General features: G+C 35.8%; 1 protein-coding gene across 5 annotated transcripts in view; it reads right to left on the bottom strand.

Moving 5' to 3' along the window:
* Positions 1-21499, bottom strand: part of SPAM1 (sperm adhesion molecule 1) — a 35388-nt gene that overhangs the window by 4540 nt on the left and 9349 nt on the right. For 3 of the 5 annotated variants that reach the window (XM_055281428.1, XM_055281426.2, XM_063641813.1), the window contains 3 exons: positions 5495-5605; positions 959-2118; positions 402-491 (listed from right to left, as the gene is read on the bottom strand). In XM_055281428.1, the coding sequence (XP_055137403.1) occupies positions 402-491; positions 959-1912 (1044 nt within the window). In that variant the 5' untranslated portion in view covers positions 1913-2118; positions 5495-5605. Of the gene's footprint in view, positions 1-401; positions 492-958; positions 2119-5494; positions 5606-7678; positions 7764-9465; positions 9582-15624; positions 15694-21499 lie in introns of those variants that run through there. The other 2 variants (XM_055281425.2, XM_055281427.2) reach the window with 2 other exon arrangements.

Raw genomic sequence — 21499 nt, 5'->3', positions numbered from 1 at the left:
TACAACAGCTTTCCTATTGAGTCAAGAAGGTTGATAAGGTGGGGGATAAAGATCTGATATAGAGAATTAAACAAGAATAAAGGAACAAGGACCTATCTTCTGACACAAAACACCATGCCATAAAATTGAGACTGTAGTCCTGTTTTTGCTACTTAATAGTCACATAGCCTAGAGAAATTCAATTATTCACTAAATTTCTATTTCCCCACTGGAAAATGGGTATACTATTTTCTGCCTTACAACCACCACACAAATGTATTTTGATTCAGCCAGTATTAATTGAGCACCTATTACTACATTCCAAGCAGAGTACTACTTATTTTCTTATTTAATACCAAAACAATCCCCAAAAACATTAAACACAGAAATATTTTCATCTATTTTCTACCAATTCAACTTACCATACTTCGCATTATACTGAGGCTTCCCCATATTACAATTCCAGAAGCACCCAGAGCAACAGTTTCACCAAGTGTATACACAAGTTCATCCTGGAAAATGTGAGAGAAAGAGCAGATAAAAATGAAATGAAAGTGCTATACATAGGACAGTAACACCAAAGCTAAGCATGCTGACCCAATAATAATAATTTTAATACTTCCCCACTATTTCTATCTCTTACACAGCCATTGCCTTACTATAAAACAAATAAGATACTATTATTGTTTCAATCACTTCTATTGAAAAGAGAGCAGGCCTAAGAAAGAAAAAAAAAGAAACTGAGTTCATACACTGTCTATACTACCTAATTCTCCCTGCTTACTAAGAGATAAAGAGATTACATTAAAGATTAAGTGTATTCTTGTTTTGCATTCATATAATAATGTAGAACTACTTGTGTACACATTCCTGACTAATATTAAAAGCTAGATTTCACTCCCTTCAAAGATAATATTAAATTTCAATCAACATCTTTTGTGAATTTCATTTCCTAGCCCTCATACCCTGATTTACTTACTCGAGAAAGGAATTTCAAAACTTGATCAGTAAAAACTATGCGGGCATATACAAAAACCGGAAGTGGACTTTTTGCATCAGGTATTTTGGAAACTCTGATGGCTTCCCGAACTCGATTGCGCACATAGAGTGTAGCAGCTACAGGAGACTGCTGAGTGTTCAAATAAATGGATGGGTAAAGGGCAGTGCTTTCATTCCACAACCAGCTGAGATCATCATTTCTTTTTATTTCTACATTGAAGCAACTTCCATTGTAACCGGGTTTCTTATAGTGATGGTTGTAACAATCCGGAAAAAGATAATAACCCCACAAGTGATTTGGCCGAAGTAATTTTCCCAATTTTATAGTCTCTACCATGAAATCCTTCCCTGCCTTTTCAAATTCTTGTTTTGCTTTCTCAGTGGCCTCTGTGAGATTAAGTTGTACATTCTGTTGCTGAACCAATTCAATAGACCTATTCTTGTAAACATCTTTAGGTTTCCAGTTTCTTGCCCAAGTGGGTCTCCATTCTTCCCAGTCAATAACAGCCATTCCCAAATTGTCTACTGGCATATAAAATGTAATGTCTTGCTTAGCTTTGTCCAGATGGTCTTGTAAGGAAATCTTCTGGGGGATTCCTCCATTCACAGTTACTCCTGTGATTGAATCTATATAAGGATAGTAGCCAAGTCTATCAACATAAAATATTGTAACACCTTGCCCGGTGACGTTTATTCGGGGGCTTCCTATTAAAGAGAAGAGGCTCATATCTAGTGGCTCATCAAATTTTCCAAGACAAAATTCACTTGGGGCATTCCAGGCCCAGAGGAAAGGCACATTTGGAATAACAGGAGGTGCTCTGAAATTCAGAGTCAAGCAACGTGGAATCAGAAGGAAGGTGAAAACTATCTGGGATACTCCATTTGATTTAACAAAGCTTCTGAAAAAGATGTGCTTGAATTTTAGCACTCCCATTGTAAAGAGTAATGACTATGAAAACATTTATTTCTTCCTACACACTTTGGTTTACCCAATATTTGATGCAAAGTATGAGCACAGATGAAAGGGAATGGAATGAATTCACTTTGATGGATAAAGAGGTATAATGATTAAGTTATATTTAAATATTATTATTCTTGTTTCATGTTTCAGGATTGTTTTGCAAGTTGCATCACCTATAACTGAAAAATAAATACAGAATACATTGTTATGATGCATTTCATAATAAAGAATTAAGCGTATTCTTCTTTTGCATTCATACAATAATGTAGCTTTACCAAGTTCTCAACTTTAAGTGCGGGGGGTTTAATTTCATTTTAGAAGATGGAGGACCTACTCCTGTGTTTGAATCTATGAAATTATTTCCTCTCATGTATGATACAAATTCTATACTGTTAACATTTTTCTCATCTTCCCAAATCACTACTGGGCCTACAGAGAGGAGAATGTAGCTATTTTCCTTTTGCCTTTCTGGTTGTACAGGATGCTGTACCAAGCAATGCCTCAGCAAAAACCCATTGAAGGAAAATAAATTCCAAGTTGACCCTCTCATTCTGTTTCTTGCTTCTTGAAAGACCACTTTCTAGCAGTCTGCCATATACTGAAAACAACCTTTCATAGAATTGTGAAATTTCATCTTTCTCTTTCTTTTTTTTTTTTATTTTTTCACTTTTTTTTTTTAAAAGGGGAGCAAACTCACTTCTGCCAGAAGTAGTAAATCAACAGTTTGGTTGAATTTATTGAATCAACCAAAAACTTCTGCCAAACAAGTTGAAAATCTCCTTGGTATGCTGCTCAATCACATCTTACAATAATGTACTCCCATGTCTAAAGTTAATAAAACATTTTACCACTTTGTATTTTCTACTAAAAGGATCAGTTCTAGCCTAACTTAAGAAAAGCAATATATAGATTTTCCGCTTTTTATAGCATCTGATAAGTAAGATTGTGTTGTCATTCTGATTGTGACAAAGCGAAGTGTTATAGCACATACTTTAGCTGTATTAAACCACAAAAGTGATACAGTAAAATAGTCTGGGCAAAGGTCAAGAAATTAAACTATGTATATACTCAGCATTTAGTATTTGCAAAAATTACCTGCAAGAAGATATATTTAAATGTTCTGTGATTCTAGAAGGGAATTGGAAACTTTCTTTCTAATTAGATTAGTAGTATACTGCTATATGAAATTATAACAGGAATTATACTGTTCTTCCCAGGAAAATGTGTCCTTACCATAGCGAATTATCCAGTCATTCCCATTGCTGAAAAATAAATGACTCTAAAGAGATCACCATAGTCAGAATAAAATAAAATCATAAGGACTATTATAGTCTCAAGTTTTGAAGATAATGAATTTCCCTCATGTTTAGAACATATAAAGTAGCTAAATATTTAAATATTTATAAACTTCTTTATTCAGGACCTAGATAATCTTCACCTAAAATAATACTAGGGGGAAAAACTAATTGCTTTTAAATATCAACCATCAATACTAATGCCTGAACTGCAGTGACAGGGAAAAGGAAATGGAATAAAGGATTAGCTTTCCCTGTATCTCAGGGAAGGAGTAAGCTAACCTTATTGAAATTAACATTTAAATCTATTTCCACATGTTCATTTTATGTAAGAAAAAGATGGGGGCTGGGCGTGATGGCTCATGCCTTTAATCCCAGCACTTTGGAAGGCCAAGGCAGGTGGATCACCTGAGGTCAGGAGTTTGAGACCAGCCTGACCAACGTGGTGAAACCTCATTTCCACTAAAAATACAAAAATTAGCCAAGCATGGTGGTAGGTTTCTATAATCCCAGCTACTCAGGAGGCTGAGGCAGGAGAATCACTTGAACCCAGGAGGCGGAGGTTGCAGTGAGCCGAGATAGTACCACTGTACTTCAGCCTTGGTGACAGAATGAGACTCTGTCTCAAAAAAGAAAGAAAAAGAAAAAGAAAAACATGGGGCAGAATGAGCCTATTGAGAACTTCTCTACCATAGAAGTCTTCAAAAAAGAATGGACACTTCTGTGCTTGAAATTTTACTCAATGAAATATCTTTTCCTCAGCATAAATCTAAGGCAAAGCCTTGGAACAGAGAATTGGCACAAAATTGAGGATAGACCTAGAAGTTAGCATCAAGAATAACATCTTCTTTTTGTTTGAAGTATCTAATAGAGAACTTTACCTGTTTATAGAGAAAAGCTGACATTGGCCTAGACAAAGAATTTATGACTAAGACCACAAAAGCAAATGCAACAAAAACAAAAATGGAACAAACTGGACTTTATTAAACTAAAAAGCATCTGCACAGCAAAAGAGATCATCAACGGAGTAAACAGACAACCTATAGAATGGGACAAAATGTTAGCAAATTGTGCCTCTGACAAAGGATTAATACCCAGAATCTATGAGGAACTCAAACAAAATTGAAGAAGAAAACAAACAACCCAATTAAAAAGTGGGCAAAGGACACTAACAGACATTTTTCAAAAGAAGACATACAAGAGGCCAATAAATGTATGAGAAAATGCTCAACATCACTAACTACAAGAGAAATGCATGTCAAAACCGCAATGAGATATCATCTTACACCAGTCAGAATGGCTATTAATAAAAAGTCAAAAAAATGTTGTCATGGATGCAGAAAAAAAGGACACACTTATACACTTCTGGTGGAAATGTAAATTAGTACAACCTCTATGGAAAACAGCACGGAGATTTCCCAAAAGACTAAAAATAGAACTACCAATCATCCTTGCAATGCCACTACTGGCTATCTACTCAAAGGAAAAGAAATCGTTGTATAAAAAAGACGCTTCACTCAAATCTTCACTGTAGCACCATTCACAAGAGCAAAGTCATAGAATCAACCTAAGTGTTCCTCATTGGTGGATCAGAAAAAGAAAATTTGGTATATATACAATACGGAATACTATGCAGCCATAAAAAATAATAAAATCATGCCATTTGAAGCAACATGGATAGAGCTGGAGGTCATTATCCTAAATGAAATAACTCAGACACAGAAAAATACTGCATGTTCTCACTTTTAAGTGAGAACTAAACAATGAGTACTCATGGACATAAACATGGAAACAGTAGACACTGGGGTCTCTGAAAGGGAGCAGGTTGGGAGGGGGATGAGGATTGAAAAATTACCTATTGGGTACATTGGTCACAATCTGGGTGATGGGTACACTCGAAGCCCAAACCCTACCATTATGCAATATATTCATGTTACACACTTGAACATGTAACCCTTAATCTAAAATAAAATTAAATTTAAATGTCTTTTAATGAAAAAGATACTATTACAAAATAAAAAATAAATACATAGGTACCCTAATAGAGAACCTCATCTTCCTAGAAAATCTTAACTAATTTAACCCCAGGTAATAATGCCTGATCTTATCTCGCCACTAGTATTCCTAAGCTCTATATTCAATTTATACCTATTAAATTTGCATTTTTAAGTGTCTTCCTTGCTCATTGTGTAGATAATTGCTTCTTAAAGCACTTCTGCTAAGTCTTTGCTATCCCCCAAACCCAAACAATGGCACTTACCCAGAAGTCTGCTTTCAAAACCCAGCCACCCAATGTCTCTTCAGTAGTATCAAGGCAAGAAGTTGGCTGGTCTCAATGTCTTCCTAGAGCATTGGCTAGTCATTAGCATCCCTTTAAAAAAAAAAAAGATTATTTTCTCTCAAAATAGATTTAGAAACTTAAAATTCTGAATATATCTAAAATTCTACTTAAACTCTTATTCCTGTTGTAAAGGCATTTTATCACTGGAACACATGCTAGCTAAATCCCTTGAACTAGCAATCCCTTGTCTAAGGATAAGTTCAAAATCATTTTGTAATAAAAATTATGTAGCTACGTGTAGATATTCACATGTGTAGTATTCACCACTATGTATTGTAGCATCTATGAAATGAGAAAAAATAAAAAGCAAGTTCAATACCCAATTGATAAGAAATACCAATGATAAGAAATTCTTAAATATGGTATTTCATCCTGAAAGAATGTATGCAGATATCAGAACTAGTTACAAAGATAATGATGCAACATGTAAATATGTTTGCCTAAAATACAAAGTGAAATAAAATACAAAAATACACACAGTTGAAGTATATAAAAACATGTAAGTGCATGCTTAAGGAATTAAAAATATTCAAAAATATGAAAGAATATTTGTATTTTCTGAGTGTCCATTATATATTCCTGATCTTCTAATTTTCTTTCATCCAAGTATCATACCGTTTCTCAAATAAAAAGTGGAAACGAATACAATTTTAATGTTAGAAAATAGTTTGCCAGAACAAACTTGAATCTCAGCTTCCCTTCAGTGAGGAAAGACAAATAACCATAAACCTCTCCACACATTACCTACCAGGATGCTTGTACAGGGGATTCTTGTTCTTGTACGAGGAAGAAGAGTTGATGATTGGGAAATTTTTTTTCAAATAAATTTTACTGAGTATATTTAAGGTATACAACATGATGTTATGGGACGATTAGGATTTTTGAGGTAAGGAGAGGAGAGTATCAGACAGGAAAAAAAAAAAAAGAGCCAAATTTCTTGGCTTAGTCCTCAGCTCTTCTTTTCCACAACAAATGCTTTATTTCCATGACAAATGCTTTCTTTCTAGAGAATCATAACAGGTACAGAAGTCAGTCAAGACACTGCCTTCAGAATCTACCTTTTGGAGTTCCCATTTCCTGTGAGTTTATGTATATATTATCTCAATGGAATTAAAAACTGAATTTAGATACAATCCTTTACCATTAAAATTGTTATAGATTTTGAATATAAATGATTATCATAAATATTTTTAAAATTCAGAAATATGGACAAATATTGAAAAAGGCAAGACTATAACTTTGTTGAAAGCAAACCATAACATTACCAAAGGGGGAGGAGCAAAGAGTCCCAAATCTAAGTCATTCACAAGGCACCTCCTCAGTCTCCATTTCTCTACAGACCTCACTCAAAGCTACTAAACTTTGTTACAATACTGAAAATGGCCTCCATCCTCAGGAAGCCTCAGGATACTGAGATAATTTTAGTGTTCTAAATTACTTCTTTACATACTGTGGGAATCATTCTTTAACATGAAAAATGAAAAGCAAATTTCCACATGAGCGGTAGGCCCCAAGTTGATTGCCCTTGTATCCTCATCACATTTGGTAGGGTGTGTGGCATTTCCAAGGTACATAGTTCATAAGTCCAACCCAAAGGCTAATACCTCCAGTTACGAGTAACAGTGACTCCAAGCTAAGAATTTTAAAGAAACTTTTAAGAGACCAGCGTAATATCCCCGAAAGCACATTTTTTTTCCTAAAGCAAAAATATTTACAAGTATTTTCACGAATGAAAGGAGCTTTTGTGTAAGATTTTTTTCTAGGAAACTTCTTAAACTATTGTATTTTATAAATAAATTGACCAGAAATAGATAACTTGATTCAACAAGATAAGTTAATCCCATTTTAGGTGGCATTTCATCAACTCTTTTTTCCTTCCCCTTTATTATTATTGTCATAATTATTCCTCTCCTTTGGTTCTTTCCAGCCTCATCTTAACTTTCTCAGTGTCACCCAGATATGTTTTGAACAAGCCAGAGATTCTTGAAGCTAAAGAAACTGCTTAAAATGTGGCACATCACAGAACTTTTTATCTTTTTTTACAAAACAGTACCTGCTTTTTCCTACTAAGCTATGCAGTAGAAAGAACAAAAGGCAACTTACTTTTAAAGTAAAAACTGAAAAGTTTTCCTTTAAGATGTGACTAGGTCAGAAGTCACTCCAATCTATTAGCTCTGCAATATTTAACCTGTTGGGTGAGAAAAGACAGCCCTTTGCCCAGTCAATTAAAGGAAGATTTAATATTTTGAAATATTACTGTGTGAACCTGTGTGTGTGTGTGTGTGCGTATGTATGTGTGTGTGTGGTGTTTTAATCTCAGCAAATTCAATCTTTGAGACACAATCTCAGTCTGTTGCCAAGGCTGGAGTGCAGTGGCACAATCTTAGCTCACTACAACCTCCAACTCCCAAGCTCAAGTGATCCTCCCACTTCAGCCTCCCAAGTAGTTGGGACTACAGGTGCGCACAACCAAACCTGGCTAATTTTAAAAATTTTTTATAGAGATGGGGTTTTGTCATGACATCCAGGCTGGTCTGGAACTCCTGGGCTCAAGTGATCTCGCCACATCGGCCTCCCAAAGTGCTGGGATTACAGGTTTGAGCCATGCACCTGGACTTATTGCTCAGCATTTGGTTAAATTAATAACATATTTCTGTAGTGTAATACAAATGAAGCACATACTTTATGGAACTGTTTTCAAGAAAGTACAGCATTTATTATAAAAGAAAAATAATTTCTTTAAAAATTAATAAAATAAATTAAAATTAACATTTTCAAAACGATAAAGCAGGTTTGACATTTTTTATGATAGAAAAATACTACTTTTATGAGTTTTGAAAGGAAAATAAATATTGGGACCGCAAAATCACTAAGCCAAGGGAAACATCAACCTAGAAACTATGTCAGGCAAACCTGCTTCCCATTTTATTCCTAAATAAGCTAGCTACAAAGTTAAAAAAGCTACACACCTACCTAACAATTTGCCCACAAGGAAATGACTCCTGGACAAAGGATAGACAGAACTCAAAGTCATCCCACTGAGGCTCACCTGAGACATGCATATCTGATTGCTTCCTCTACCTTATTATTTATATAAAAATGCAGATTCACTGAATCAGACCAAATTTTGTATTCAGTGGAAGGCTGGTCAAGGACTCAAAAGAATGCAACCTTTTGTCTCTTATCTACTTACAATTTGGAAGCCCCCCACCTCAAGTTGTCCTGCCCTGCTGGACCAAACCAATGTGTACATCTTACACATATTGATTGATGTCTCATGTCTCTCTAAAATGCATAAAAGCAAGCTGTACCCTAACCAACTTGGGGACATTTGTCAGGACCTCATGAAGCTGTGTGACAGGCACATCCTTAACCTTGGCAAAATAAGCTTTCTAAATGTGTTAAGACATATCTCAGATACCTTTTGGTTTACAATTTGGTGACCAATGGAAGGGACTCTGCATGGAGGTGGCCCCTGACCTTTGAAAAATCTCCAACTGGGCTTTGTACCAGCTTGAGCTTTTATGGCCCAAACCAACAGGACAATTTGCTGAGGCCTGGAAGCTTCCCTCCCTCCAGAGAATCCCCAATCACCCAAAATTTGGTTGAGATCTAACGTTTATTTTGCTGTACAACTCTTTTTCTGAGTTTTACTTGCTTACAACAAGGAAGGCAAGTTTTTCTGCTTTCATGACAATGGAAGGCAGGTAACTCCTCTCTGGAATTTGAGCTTGCTTCCAACAGGGAAGGCCAGTTTGAATTTTTTCCTGCTTCTAGGCTGGTAGAGAGCTGTCTTCAGCCTGAGACCCACTCCTAGGTAAGTAGCTGAATTGGGATTTTGTCTTGGATAAAGTTATGATTAACAGTCAGCTGGTCTTAATTCTCCTTACCATTAGAGTGTTCAGTAATCATACTGTTGGGGTTTTTTGTTGTTTGTTCTGGTCTTTCTCTTTGGTCCCAGAGTTGACCAACTCTACCTGACTTGGTCAAATCTGAATGAGAATTCCAAATTATGGGGAACAAGGCCTGTATGAATTAGCTAAAATTCCTGATAGCTGCAAAAGAAAGAAGAAAAAAAACAGGTGCTTGGTTTCTGTGTTTGCTTCCTGTCTTAAAAAAACAACTGCTCTTTCATTTACTTTTCTTCACCCTATTCCTTCCTCTCCTTTCACCATCTTCAATACCAGGAAAAATCTTAAGAGGCTTCTAATGACTCAAACCCCCTAAAGAACTCAGAACACAGGCACCTCTTGCCCCTTTTTGGGGTGTTCTGTTTTCTTTGCAGAGTTTCAAGAATCATGGGCAGATTCTTCTTAGGTCTAAAGGTCTGCTCTCCTATATTTGCATTACCTGACCTCTTTGGCTTTGGAGGGTACCAAAGATTACCTTACACTGTGAGAGGATTTGACCTTGGCATGTGTAATGGTGGACAAAAGCTAACAAAGTTAAAGCTGGCTGAGGACAGTTACAGGAAGTGTTCTTCACTGTTTTTTTTTCCTCCTAGGAAGCTGTTGTTTAGGATCCTAATTCTAATTCAGAGGTGCATTCTGAAGAATCTTCTTCATTGGCTTTCCTCCCAAAATGTTAAAAGATGAATACTTTTTGTCTAATTCAAACTTTTGTTTTTGTCTGTGTTTTTTTGAGACAGAGTCTTACGTTTAAAACAAGGTAAAAGTAACCTGGAAATAAGAGAGATGTAAAGAAAGTTATAGAAATAAAGAGGTATTTTTGGTAGGAAAGCTTAAAGAAAAATAATTTTATATGCAAAAGAATCTTGTATGGTAAATTTTTGTCCTAAAATAAAATGACTGGTTGTTAAAGAAAGAGGGATGTTCAGGACGACCATGCCCAAGCATGTTATAAGTGGTCTGTGTAAGTCATAATAAGAGGGTTTATGAAAAGAAAAAAAAACTTTTATATGACCCAGTTGTCTATATTTAATATTTTTAAAACACCACTTATACGCTAAATAATTGGTTAGAATAATGAGATTTTCTTAAGGTATTGCTTTACTCTTAATAAAATTACAAGACTTTATGATTTTTTGTACACGAAGTTCAACTTTTACTGCATCTCGTTGTTTTCAGGTTTCTCTCCCCTTTTAAAAGGACTGAAATTATGGCTCTGTCCTTCAATTTGTTTTCAGCTACTGTAAGTTTTTTCTTTAGGTCATAATTGTTTTGGCCTGATGCTAATAATGTTTTATCTTGAAGGTCTAAAGGAAATGTTTTCTTCCAACATAATATTCTGTGTTCTTGGCTTTAAATTGCTCAGGAAGCACTTCCTATGTCTAATTAATTCAAGTGCCATTCTCATTAGGTCTGACGTGAGGATTATCTAAATGAACTCCCCACAGGGAACAGCAGTCACATTGCAGAAGTTCTTTTCTTTTGCCTTTTGGTAACCGGGCCTAAGAAACAGATTTTACATTTTATCAAAATAATTTCTATGTCATTATTATTAAGTTTAGATTTGCTTAGGAAAAGAACTGAGATTAAATTTTTATTTAATTAAGGTTATTACATCCGTGTAACTTTCTGCATGTGCTTTTACAGTCCTTGTGTCATTGAGTAGGGCTTTGACTTCTGAGTCTAAAAAGGACCCCAAATCTTGCTAAATCTTAAACACCGACAGCAGTTAAAGCCTCACCTTCAGACCCAGTAGAAGATGCCAATCAAAATAAACTGTGTTCATGAGATACAGGGACAGAAACTAAAACTATTCAATTCAAGGACCAGGGACTAAAGCAGAAGAGCTAGGCATGTGAGATCATAAGGGCTGATTTTGAGAAAAAATAAGTTCAGTTTCTCTATAAATTAACCATTAATGTTGAAGGCATGCTGAGGCAAGACCAGAATATGGACTCCTGTGTTAGATTAACAAGGTTTTCTTGGAGCATTAACCCACTTCTTAATAAAAGGTTATAAAAGTTATAAAAAGGCTTATGGAAATATATCTTATGGTCAAGATAATTAAAGTTTTATAGGCAGTTTATAAGATTTGAGAGACATATTTAATTGACTTCATTCTGTCTTTATTAAGGCTTATTGTTTGGTCTCCTCTCTCAAAGTCTCCTCTCTCAAAGATAAAGCTTTCTGCTTTCATTTTTTTAATCTTTGAGTTACCACTTTGGCTAAATAAATGACTTACTTTACAATGACTGTGATCCTATTTTGTGATATCAAGTATTCTAAACATTTTATATTTGAGACACTCTCCAAAATCAAATTCTAATTTTGGTCCTCATGAATTTATTGATATTAGTTCCCTAAAGTTTATAAGAGATATTTGGTTTATTTGATATGATAAAATCATACAGGAAGTATTGTCAAATATGAAAAAATGTTTAACCTTCTTTGAATTATGTTTACATAAATGTGTTATTAGTGTGTTCCAAAATTGTATGAAATTCCTGTGCTTCTAATACATCTTAGCATATGTTATCAGTAATAATTATGATTATTATGTGAAATTGTTGTATGCCACAGAAGTAACCAATTTTCTTGTAAATTGTGTATTTAACTATGACTGTTCTAAGACTTTTGTCATCTGCAGTTTTATTTTTATCCTTTTCAAAAGGTGGCATTATAACCAGCGAAGGATTCTGACAGGTGCACTTGAAGGCAGGTTTCTGATAACTTTGGAGATTGTGACATTAGAATAGAGGAAAAACTTCCAAGATTCTTAAGGAGAGCTGAAATGTTCATGAATATCAAGCAGAATAGGAGTTAACTGCATAGACTAAACCTCATGGAAGACTGAAATAAATCCTTGTATTACTTTTTGCTTAAAATGTTGCTGATCCTTTATCAGAGGTAAGAAAAACTTTTCTTTTGAAATATTTACAGCTTTTAATAATTGAGTAAAGTATACTCCTATAAACAAAATTTGGAGCATATTTCTCTCTACCTGATTTCTCCAAAATTTGGAAACTAGTTGCAAGTATGCTTAAGTTATAGCAATATAGTTATTTGCATAAGTGTAATAAGAATCTGTTTTCTTTTGTAACAGGACATAATTGTAGACACTAGTTATTTTACCAAGGTTTTTTACCAGAATGGAATTCTTTTAGATACAGACTCCTTTAAGGAATCAAAGTTGAATTAAAGAGGCAATAAAAGCCCCTTCAGAAAGCTGATCTTATATCTTGTCTACACAGTCCCTGCACAGGTTCCTGACCTGTGGTAAGTAAAGAATGTCACTTTCTGACAGTCCCAGGATCCCCAAGATTCCTTGGGACCTTGAGGTGAGGAATTCACTCCATTAATACAGGTATTTGCAGGCACAGGCTGAGCTTAAGGCATTAAAGTCAAACCTGAGATTCCTTATGGAATAAAGTTTCAGCAAAGCCAATTTTTTAAAAAAGAAACAATTATTCTTGCTGATTTTATGCATATACTATGGCCAAGTATAATAAGACTAAAACTTATTTTGCAGCTGAATTTGTCCTTTGACTTGTCTTTAGTGAAAATAGGACTGGAGAAAGAGAAAACGTGTTTCAAACTATCTCAGAGACCTTTGTTTTAAGCTACAGTTTAGAAAAAAGGTCTCTGAGGCAGTAAATAACTATAGTAAACCTGTTGTTAGATTCTAGTCTTGCCAAATATTTTTCAATTTTTATTATTTGGACTGAACTTACAGTTTGGACTGAATTCTAAAATTTTTCCTGACTACCAGTCTACAAAATAATCTATTCAATTTTTTCTTCTATTCCTCTTTTTCCCGATTTTTCCTAATTTGAAATCACTAAAAATTAAGCTGTGCTTTTTTAAAGCCCTGCAAACTGAACTAGACAACTTAAACTTTAGAAGAAAATAACAGCAACCTATTTACATACGTAAACCACTTTCATACCAGCCTACTGACTCACAGACTTCAGAGTAACAGTGCCTATATCAATTTTCCAGTATTGCTCACTTCTTTGTTTGTTGTTGTTTTTCTCCCTTCCTCTCCCTATTTTCTTTCTGTAGAATGTGAGATTTCACAACCTGGTAAAAATGAGCTTTACTAATAATGTGGGACCTACCTGTCTAGGAATAAACTGCCCTAGCCACAGGGGATGAGACAAAACCTGACGCCAGGGACCCATTTTCTTCTAAAATGCTTTTTCTGAAAGACTTTTAAAAGAAAAGGGGAGAATGTGAAAGAAAAATAAACCTTAGGACGCCCAAATCACTAAGCCAAGGAAAAAGTCAACCTGGAAACTGTCAGGCAAACCTGCTTCCCATTTTATTCCTAAATGAGCTAGCTACAAAGATAAAAAGCTACATACTTCCCTCACAATTTGCCCACAAGGGAATTCCTCGTGAACAAAGGACAGACAGAACTCAAAGTCATCCCACTGAGGCTCACCTGAGACATGCATATCTGATTGTTTCCTCTGCCCTATTGTTTATGTAAAAATGCAGATTCACTGAGCCAGACTAAATTGTATATTCAATGGAAAGCTGATCAAGCACTCAAAAGAATGCCACCTTTTGTCTCTTATCTGCTTATGACCTGGTAGCTTCCACCTCAAGTTGTCCTGCCCTGCCAGACCAAACCAATATACATCTTACACATATTGATTAATGTCTCACATCTCCTTAAAATGGATAAAAGCAAGCTGTACCCCGACCAACTTGGGAATACATTGTCAGGACCTCCTGAGGCTGTGTCACAGGTGTGTCCGTAGCCTTAGCAAAATAAACTTTCTAAATGTTTTGAGACCTGTCTCAGATACCGTTTGGTTTACAGAATCCTGCTTTCTAAGATGGGAAGAGAGAGGGGAGGGAGAAAAAGAAGAGCCAAATAAATAATGAAATCCTTCAACAGCAGTTCCCAAAATAAAATTTTATTTAATTACTCTTTTGAAACATAGAGATATAATTCACACATGTCCAATTTGTACAGTAAACTTGTCCTATTGTAATGGTGTAATTAGGAATTAATAAATGTAAGAGACTAGAAAATCACAATCATTAAACATGAATTGGAAATATTGAATCCTTCAGCATTGACTCAATATTTAACATGAATTGGAAATATTGTATTCTTCAGCATTGACTCAATATTTACATTGATGTGTTATTAGAAATATTAGTACTTTCACATTTTAAAAATGCATTATAGGTCCAAGCACCACCATGGCTCATGACTGTAATTCCAGAGATTTGAGATGCCAAGGCGGAAGGATCACTTGAGGCCAAGAGTTTGAGGCCAGTCTGGGGAACATAGGAAGACCCCTATCTTTAAAAAAATAGAAAATAAAAAAGCTAGCTGGGCGTGGTGGTATGAACCTGTAGTACCAGCTACTGGGGTGGTTATGGTTGGAGAATCATTCTAAGCCAGGAATTTAAAGCTGCAGTGAGCTGTGACTGCACCACCACACCCCAGCCCAGATGACAGTGAGGCCCCATCTCTTAAAATTAAAAAAAAAAAAAAGCATGATAAGTCAATACTAATTATGTTGTATTAAAAATAAAATAATTCATCTTATTCTTGGAAGATAATTCCTTTGGGGAAAAATGTGAATAACATTTTATGTCCAAAATATCTTTGTAGGTCTCAGAGCTTATTAAAGAATGCATATAATACACCTTTAATTTTAGGATTAGTTTATTGTTCAACTTTCAGAGCCACTCTCATCAACTGGTACTCAATTGATGCATGCTAAGTGAGTTAATTAGTAAATTATATAAATGAACTTGATATGCTTTAAATTTCACTAAGCTCAAAATTATGACCAATGGTGACACTTTAAAATGAAGATGTTCAAACACAAACTAAATCCACCAATCAGAAGCCACAGTGCAGTCAAAAAGAAAAAAAACAAAAACAGAAGTAAGCAGTAATTACAGCAGTAAAAACAGATTCAATTCAGAAAAAAACAATTGCAATAGGGGAAACAAAACCTCAGTATAATACTGGGCTCAATTCCAAAAACAACAAGGAAAAGTGATAATTTGTAGCCAAAAGGCAGGGTGGGGATCAGCAGGATAGAAAATTACTAGGAGGAACGATCTCAGGTAAGGCAGGTTCTGGTGAAAACAACCTAACAGTATTCTTACTGAAGGCTGGCCGGGGTGATCAGACATCTCCTGGGGGATGACGGAGGATGAGGAACCCCCAAGAGTAACCTGAAATAGAAGATGGGGAATTCTTGCTAAACTGACTTGCAGGTTCTTGATAGAACTGGACTCTGAAAGGAAGGACACCCAAGCCCAGAGTTTGAAACTTAGACAAAAATAATGCACAAATGAGCCTGATTAGAGTTTGATTAGCAGAAAATCTTTGTCTCTCCTCTTGTGCATGCTAAATTAGTTAGTTAATTAACTAAACGAATTTGATGTCCTTTGAGTTTAAGTAAACTCAAAATTATGGCTGATGATGAAACTTAAAGTCAAAATATTCAAAGAAAAATCAAGCATGTCATCCAGAAGCCACAGAACACAAGCATTATTCAGAAGACTAGCATGTCTTTTGTAGGCAAGCGTAAGGCTGACACACCCAGATATGACTGAAATGAAGTAATTGAATAAAGACTTGAGGCCGGGCACAGTGGCTCACGCCTGTAATCCCAGCACTTTTGGAAGGCCGAGGCGGGCAGATCACGAGGTCAGGAGATCGAGACCATCCTGGCTAACATGGTGAAACCCCGACTCTACTAAAAATACAAAAAATTAGCCGGGTGTGGTGGCAGGCGCCTGTAGTCCCAGCTACTCAGGAGGCTGAGGCAAGAGGATGGCGTGAACCCGGGAGGCGGAGCTTGCAGTGAGCCAAGATTGCGCCACTGCACTCCAGCCTGGGCGAAAGAGCGAGACCCTGTCTCAAAAAAAAAAAAAAAAAAAAAAAAAAAAAGGCTTGAAGATAATCTAAATGCAAGATGCTAATTAAAAACATAATAGCTTTGCTGAGGATGCTCTCTGTCAAATGTCTCTTGTTAAACCCCAGGCTGAGATCAATGATAACTGACTTTCAGTCAATCCAACATCCCACTATAAAAAAAAACCTGGGGCCAATCCCGGTTCTGTGATTACAGTGGTTCAGCTGCCTAGCACTAAGGCAAAGGGCTCAGTACCAAGTTAGGCTAAAGTTTAAGAAGAATGACAAACACCTTTATTACTACTGGTGCATTGCATAATGAAGTTCACAAAAGTATAATAACCATAATGAGGGCTATGGGCTTGCAATTAACCGTCTATTAGCAATAACCAGTGTTTCTCTTCTCTCGACCAGTCAGATGACTTTTGGGTTTTATTTTTATGATTTGCCAAAGTCATAGTTGCTAAATCTTCTACATATGGGATTGTATTAAAGATCCAAATAGCCTCTATAGTCAAACACAAACAGAAAACACCTTTGTCCAAAGGCAATAGGGACCCAATCTCATCAATTGTAACTAAGCACATTAACCAATGCTGAAGATAAATGCCAATAAATATATATTAGCTCACCTTCAAAAGATAATGCAACAAGTATTTCTCCTCTTATCTATTTAAGGTATCTGATGCCTACAGAGATAATAAGCCTCTAAATGGGGCACTTCGGATGCAGACTGAATTTTTCCTTAGGACAGGTGACTTGTTTAAAAGTCTTATCAGAGTGTTAAGTGGCTTATTATTTATCTTCCTAAAAAGCTATGTCTGAAGTCTACCTTAAGAATACACATTTTGTACAGCCAGGCATGGTGGTATGTGTCTGTAGTCCCAGCTGCTTGGAAAGCTGAAGCCAGAGAATCACTTGAGGCCAGGAATTTGAGACTGCACTGTGCCAATATCATGCCTGTGAACAGCCACTGTACTCTAGCCTGGGCAACACAGTGAGACTCCATCTCTTTAAGGAAAAAAAAAAGCACATTTTGTGATAGCAAAACTATAACTGAAGTCTTAGGTAATCAAATATCTTCCCAGCACCAACTGCCACCATTCTAACTAATGTGATATAGTACAAGATTAGAATATACTTGTGCCACAAAACAACACTAGAAACATTTATTAATGTCTTTCTTGACAATGACTTTTTTTCTGTCTTCTCACATTCACTTTTTACCTTTTACTTTCTATCTTTACTGTCTTCCATCTGCCCACAGGAGGTGGAAGCTGATGAAAAACATGTCTAAAAAGACTGAGGAACTCAGATCCAGAAAAGAATTTAGGCTTTATTTCCATTTGTAGTTCCATTATACAACAGCTGGAAGATACAAATTATTCAATCCTTAAGCATCACTTAGCTCTTTAAAAATACATCAGTAATTCCTAAATCTATCTAAATTCCAGGAATGCTGGGATAACGAGTAAAATGATACCTATGAAGTGTCTTTTTTTTTTTTTTTTTTTTGAGATGGAGTCTCACTGTTGACTGGAGTGCAGTGGTGCGATCTCGGCTCACTGCAAGCTCCACCTCCCTGGTTCATGCCATTGTCCTGCCTCAGCCTCCTGAGTAGCTGGGACCACAGGCGCCTGCCACCACGCCCGGCTAATTTTTTGTATTTTTAGTAGAGACGGGATTTCGCCATGTTAGCCAGGATGGTCTTGGTCTCCTGACTTTGTGATCTGCCGGCCTCGGCCTCCCAAAGTGATGGAATTGCAGGCATGAGCCACCGCACCTGGCCTGAAGTGCTTTTTAAGAAGCTGTGTAAATCTAAAGTGTAGTGTTATTTCCCCTGGACTACCAATATTATTAAATCTTGCTTATTATGGCTCATTTGCATTTATTCCAAACTATGAGAAAGATAACTGTAATAGGTGTGGAGAGGATTCCTTTTGACATTTTGGGAGCCATAAAAGCCAATGTATGCAATTAGATTAGGGATATCTCTATAAAAATATAGAGATTGTAAACCCCTAGCCTAAGAACATTAAAGAAATATTTGCCATGGATACTGATTTAGACAATACAGAGATGTCTGGGGATAATAACAATAATCTAAGTCTTCTGTAAAGAATATGGTTAATAAGAAAGGCAAGGTGGGAGGAGGAAGAGTTATACATAGCAAAATTCATTTCAAATTGTAGAAACTCAGAGCAAGTTGTATTTACAATTGTCCCTTTATCTCCACCAATAAACTGAGACACTGCTGGTGTTTTGCCTCCATAGAGATCACATGCTTCTCATTAAAAGGGAAATTGGAGAGATAAAACAACACTTCTGCAGCAGAATTCAGTCAGCCCCTCCACTCTGAGACCATCTCTAGCTAAAATCTATTTAGAAAGAGCATTACAGAGTGAAACCATTCCCATAAACTTTATAGAATTTATCGGGGAAGAAGGGAGGGGGAGAACTAAGATAAACCAAGCCTGCAGCACACTCAGCATTAAACATTAGGTTAGCTTGCTCTCTGACCCACTTCCTCACAGTGTTTCCCTGTTGCTCCAGAATCACATAGACTGTTATAAGACTGTAGTTCCCCCTAACTGCTCTACATGACAACTTGAACATTACTAAATGTAAGTTTTCCCTTTGAGATGTTTTTTAAGTCCTGCATACCAGTGAAACTACTGATGCCACCTGGTCTGAGGGACCTCATGAGGAGCTAACTTGTCTCCTTTTACCAAAGAATACAATTTCCACATCCTAATGACTTCATCCCTCTTACCCTGACCAATCAATAACCCCAATCTTCCAGCCCGTTGTCCTCCACAATCCCCTTAAAAAACCTCATCCCAGAAATCCTTGAAGAGATGGATTTGAGAATCTCCTTCCATCTCCTAACCTGGCTGCCCTGCAATCAATAAACTCTTTCTCTTCTGCAAACACTGCTGTCTCAGTGTATTGCATGGTTACTGTGCAGCAGGTATCTGAACCTGTTAGTCTTACAACGAAGCCACAACTAAATTTCACTTAAGTAGTCCAATTCATTTTAAGCACAATAGAGAGTAATTGAGAACACAGTAATACAAGAAAATAATATTAAGTAAGCCTATACCTAGCATTTTTTTCCAGACTGAAGGTCACAACCTATTAGTGAGTCATAAAGTAAATTTAATTGCTTGTAATAAGCCTTTAAGAAAACCCATAAAATAGACTATAATAGTGTAGAATAGGATAGGATAAAATAGGCTAGGATAGAATAAGAAGTACCAGAGTGTCATTGCATGAATAAGGGTGAGTATTGTTTTATGAACCTTTTCTATCAGTTATATATTTGTATGTGTATGTCTACTGAATAACAGTATAAAATGTATTTTTTAACTGTGGAATGGATTAAATCACTTGAATACACAAAAACTTTGGAGGCTGACACACTTGGGTTTTAAATCCTAAGGGCAGCCACTTTCTAATTAACTAGCCTTAGCAAGTTACTTAATCTCTTTAATCTCTTCAGCAACAAGAAGAGAATTCTTCTGTCTGAGAATTCCTTAAGCAATGTCTGTAAATACCTAAACGACTGGACTAAGTAATTTAGTTTTCTAGATTAGGATCAACAGGCCTAGAATCTTGTTTCTCAATGTAGTAGCAATGTGATCTTGCCCAAACTATTTCACTTCACTGTGCTTTAGTTTTGTGTGTAATTTTAACTGTAAAATATAGGCAATAAAGCAACTATCTCATAGGTCCCTTGTGAAATTTTGATGAAATAATGTATATAAAACACTTAGCACAATGCTTATGAAAGGATTCAGGACATGCTACCTCAAAATATGCCACTTTGGCATATTAGTTATTTTGAGTTGAGAGTGATTGAAGATGCAAGAAGGGCACTCTGCTTTCTTCCTTTCTGCCCAAAACAAGACATCAAATTCCCCATGTACAGGCACCCTCCCTGTATTAGGAAGAAGAGAACATTCTCTTTTTAAATCTTTAATTGACAAATAATAATTATACCTATTTATAGGGTACAGTGTGTATTTCAATACACATATACAATGCATAATAAGCAAATAAGGATAATTCACATATCTATCATCTAATTCATCATTTATATTATGAACAATCAAAATCTTCTATCTATTTGAAAGCATACAATAAATTCTTGTTAACTATAGTCACAGTAAATTGTTAACTATAGTGCTATAAAACACTAGAACTTATTCCTCCTGTCATGCTGTAATTTTGTATCCATTTACCTTCCTCTGCCTATTCCCCCTCCCTCCTCTTCCCAGCTTCTAGTAATCACTATTCTACTCCCTGCTTCTGTAAGATCAATGTTTCCAGCTTCCACATATAAGTGAGAACATGCAATATTTATCTTTCTGTGCTTAGCTTATTTCAATTAATGTCCTCCAGGCTCATCCATGTTGCAGCAAATGACAGGATTTCGTTCTTTTTATGGCTGAATTGTATTCCATTAGGTTTATATACCATATTTTTCTTTGTCCATTCATCCACTGATGGATGCTTAGCTTGATTCCATATCTTAGCTGTTGTGAGTAGTGTCACAATAAACATGAGAGTGCAGATATCTCTTTAACACACTGATTTCCTTTCCTTTGGATATATAGCCAGTAGTGAGAGTTCTGGTTAATATGATAGTTCCATTTTTTAGTTTTTCGAGGAAACTTCTACTGTTTTCCATAATGGCTATACTAATTTACATTCCCACCAACAAGACATGAGTTCTCTTTTTTTCATATCCTTACCAGCATTTGTTATTTTGTGTCTTTTTGATAATGTCCATTGTAACTGGAGTGAGATGATATCTAATTGTGATTTTGATTTGGACTTCCCTGATGATTAGTAATTTTGAGCATTTTTAATATACAGTTATGCATCCCTTAATAACAAGGATATGTTCTTTAAAATGCATTTGTAGGTAATTTCCTCATTGTGGGAACATCATGGAGTATACTTATACAAACCTAGATGATATAGCCTATTACACACCTAAACCATGTGGTATAACCTATTGTTCATAGAGTATAAATCTGTACAACATGTTACTGTACTGAATACTGTAGGGAATTGTAACACAATTGTAGGTATTCATGTATCTAAACATACCTA

The sequence above is a fragment of the Symphalangus syndactylus genome, chromosome 6, assembly GCF_028878055.3.
Source record: "Symphalangus syndactylus isolate Jambi chromosome 6, NHGRI_mSymSyn1-v2.1_pri, whole genome shotgun sequence".
In the NCBI taxonomy this organism is placed as follows: domain Eukaryota; kingdom Metazoa; phylum Chordata; class Mammalia; order Primates; family Hylobatidae; genus Symphalangus; species Symphalangus syndactylus.
The sequence above is the reverse complement of the archived record's forward strand: the minus strand, read 5'-3'. Positions and strand labels throughout refer to the sequence as shown.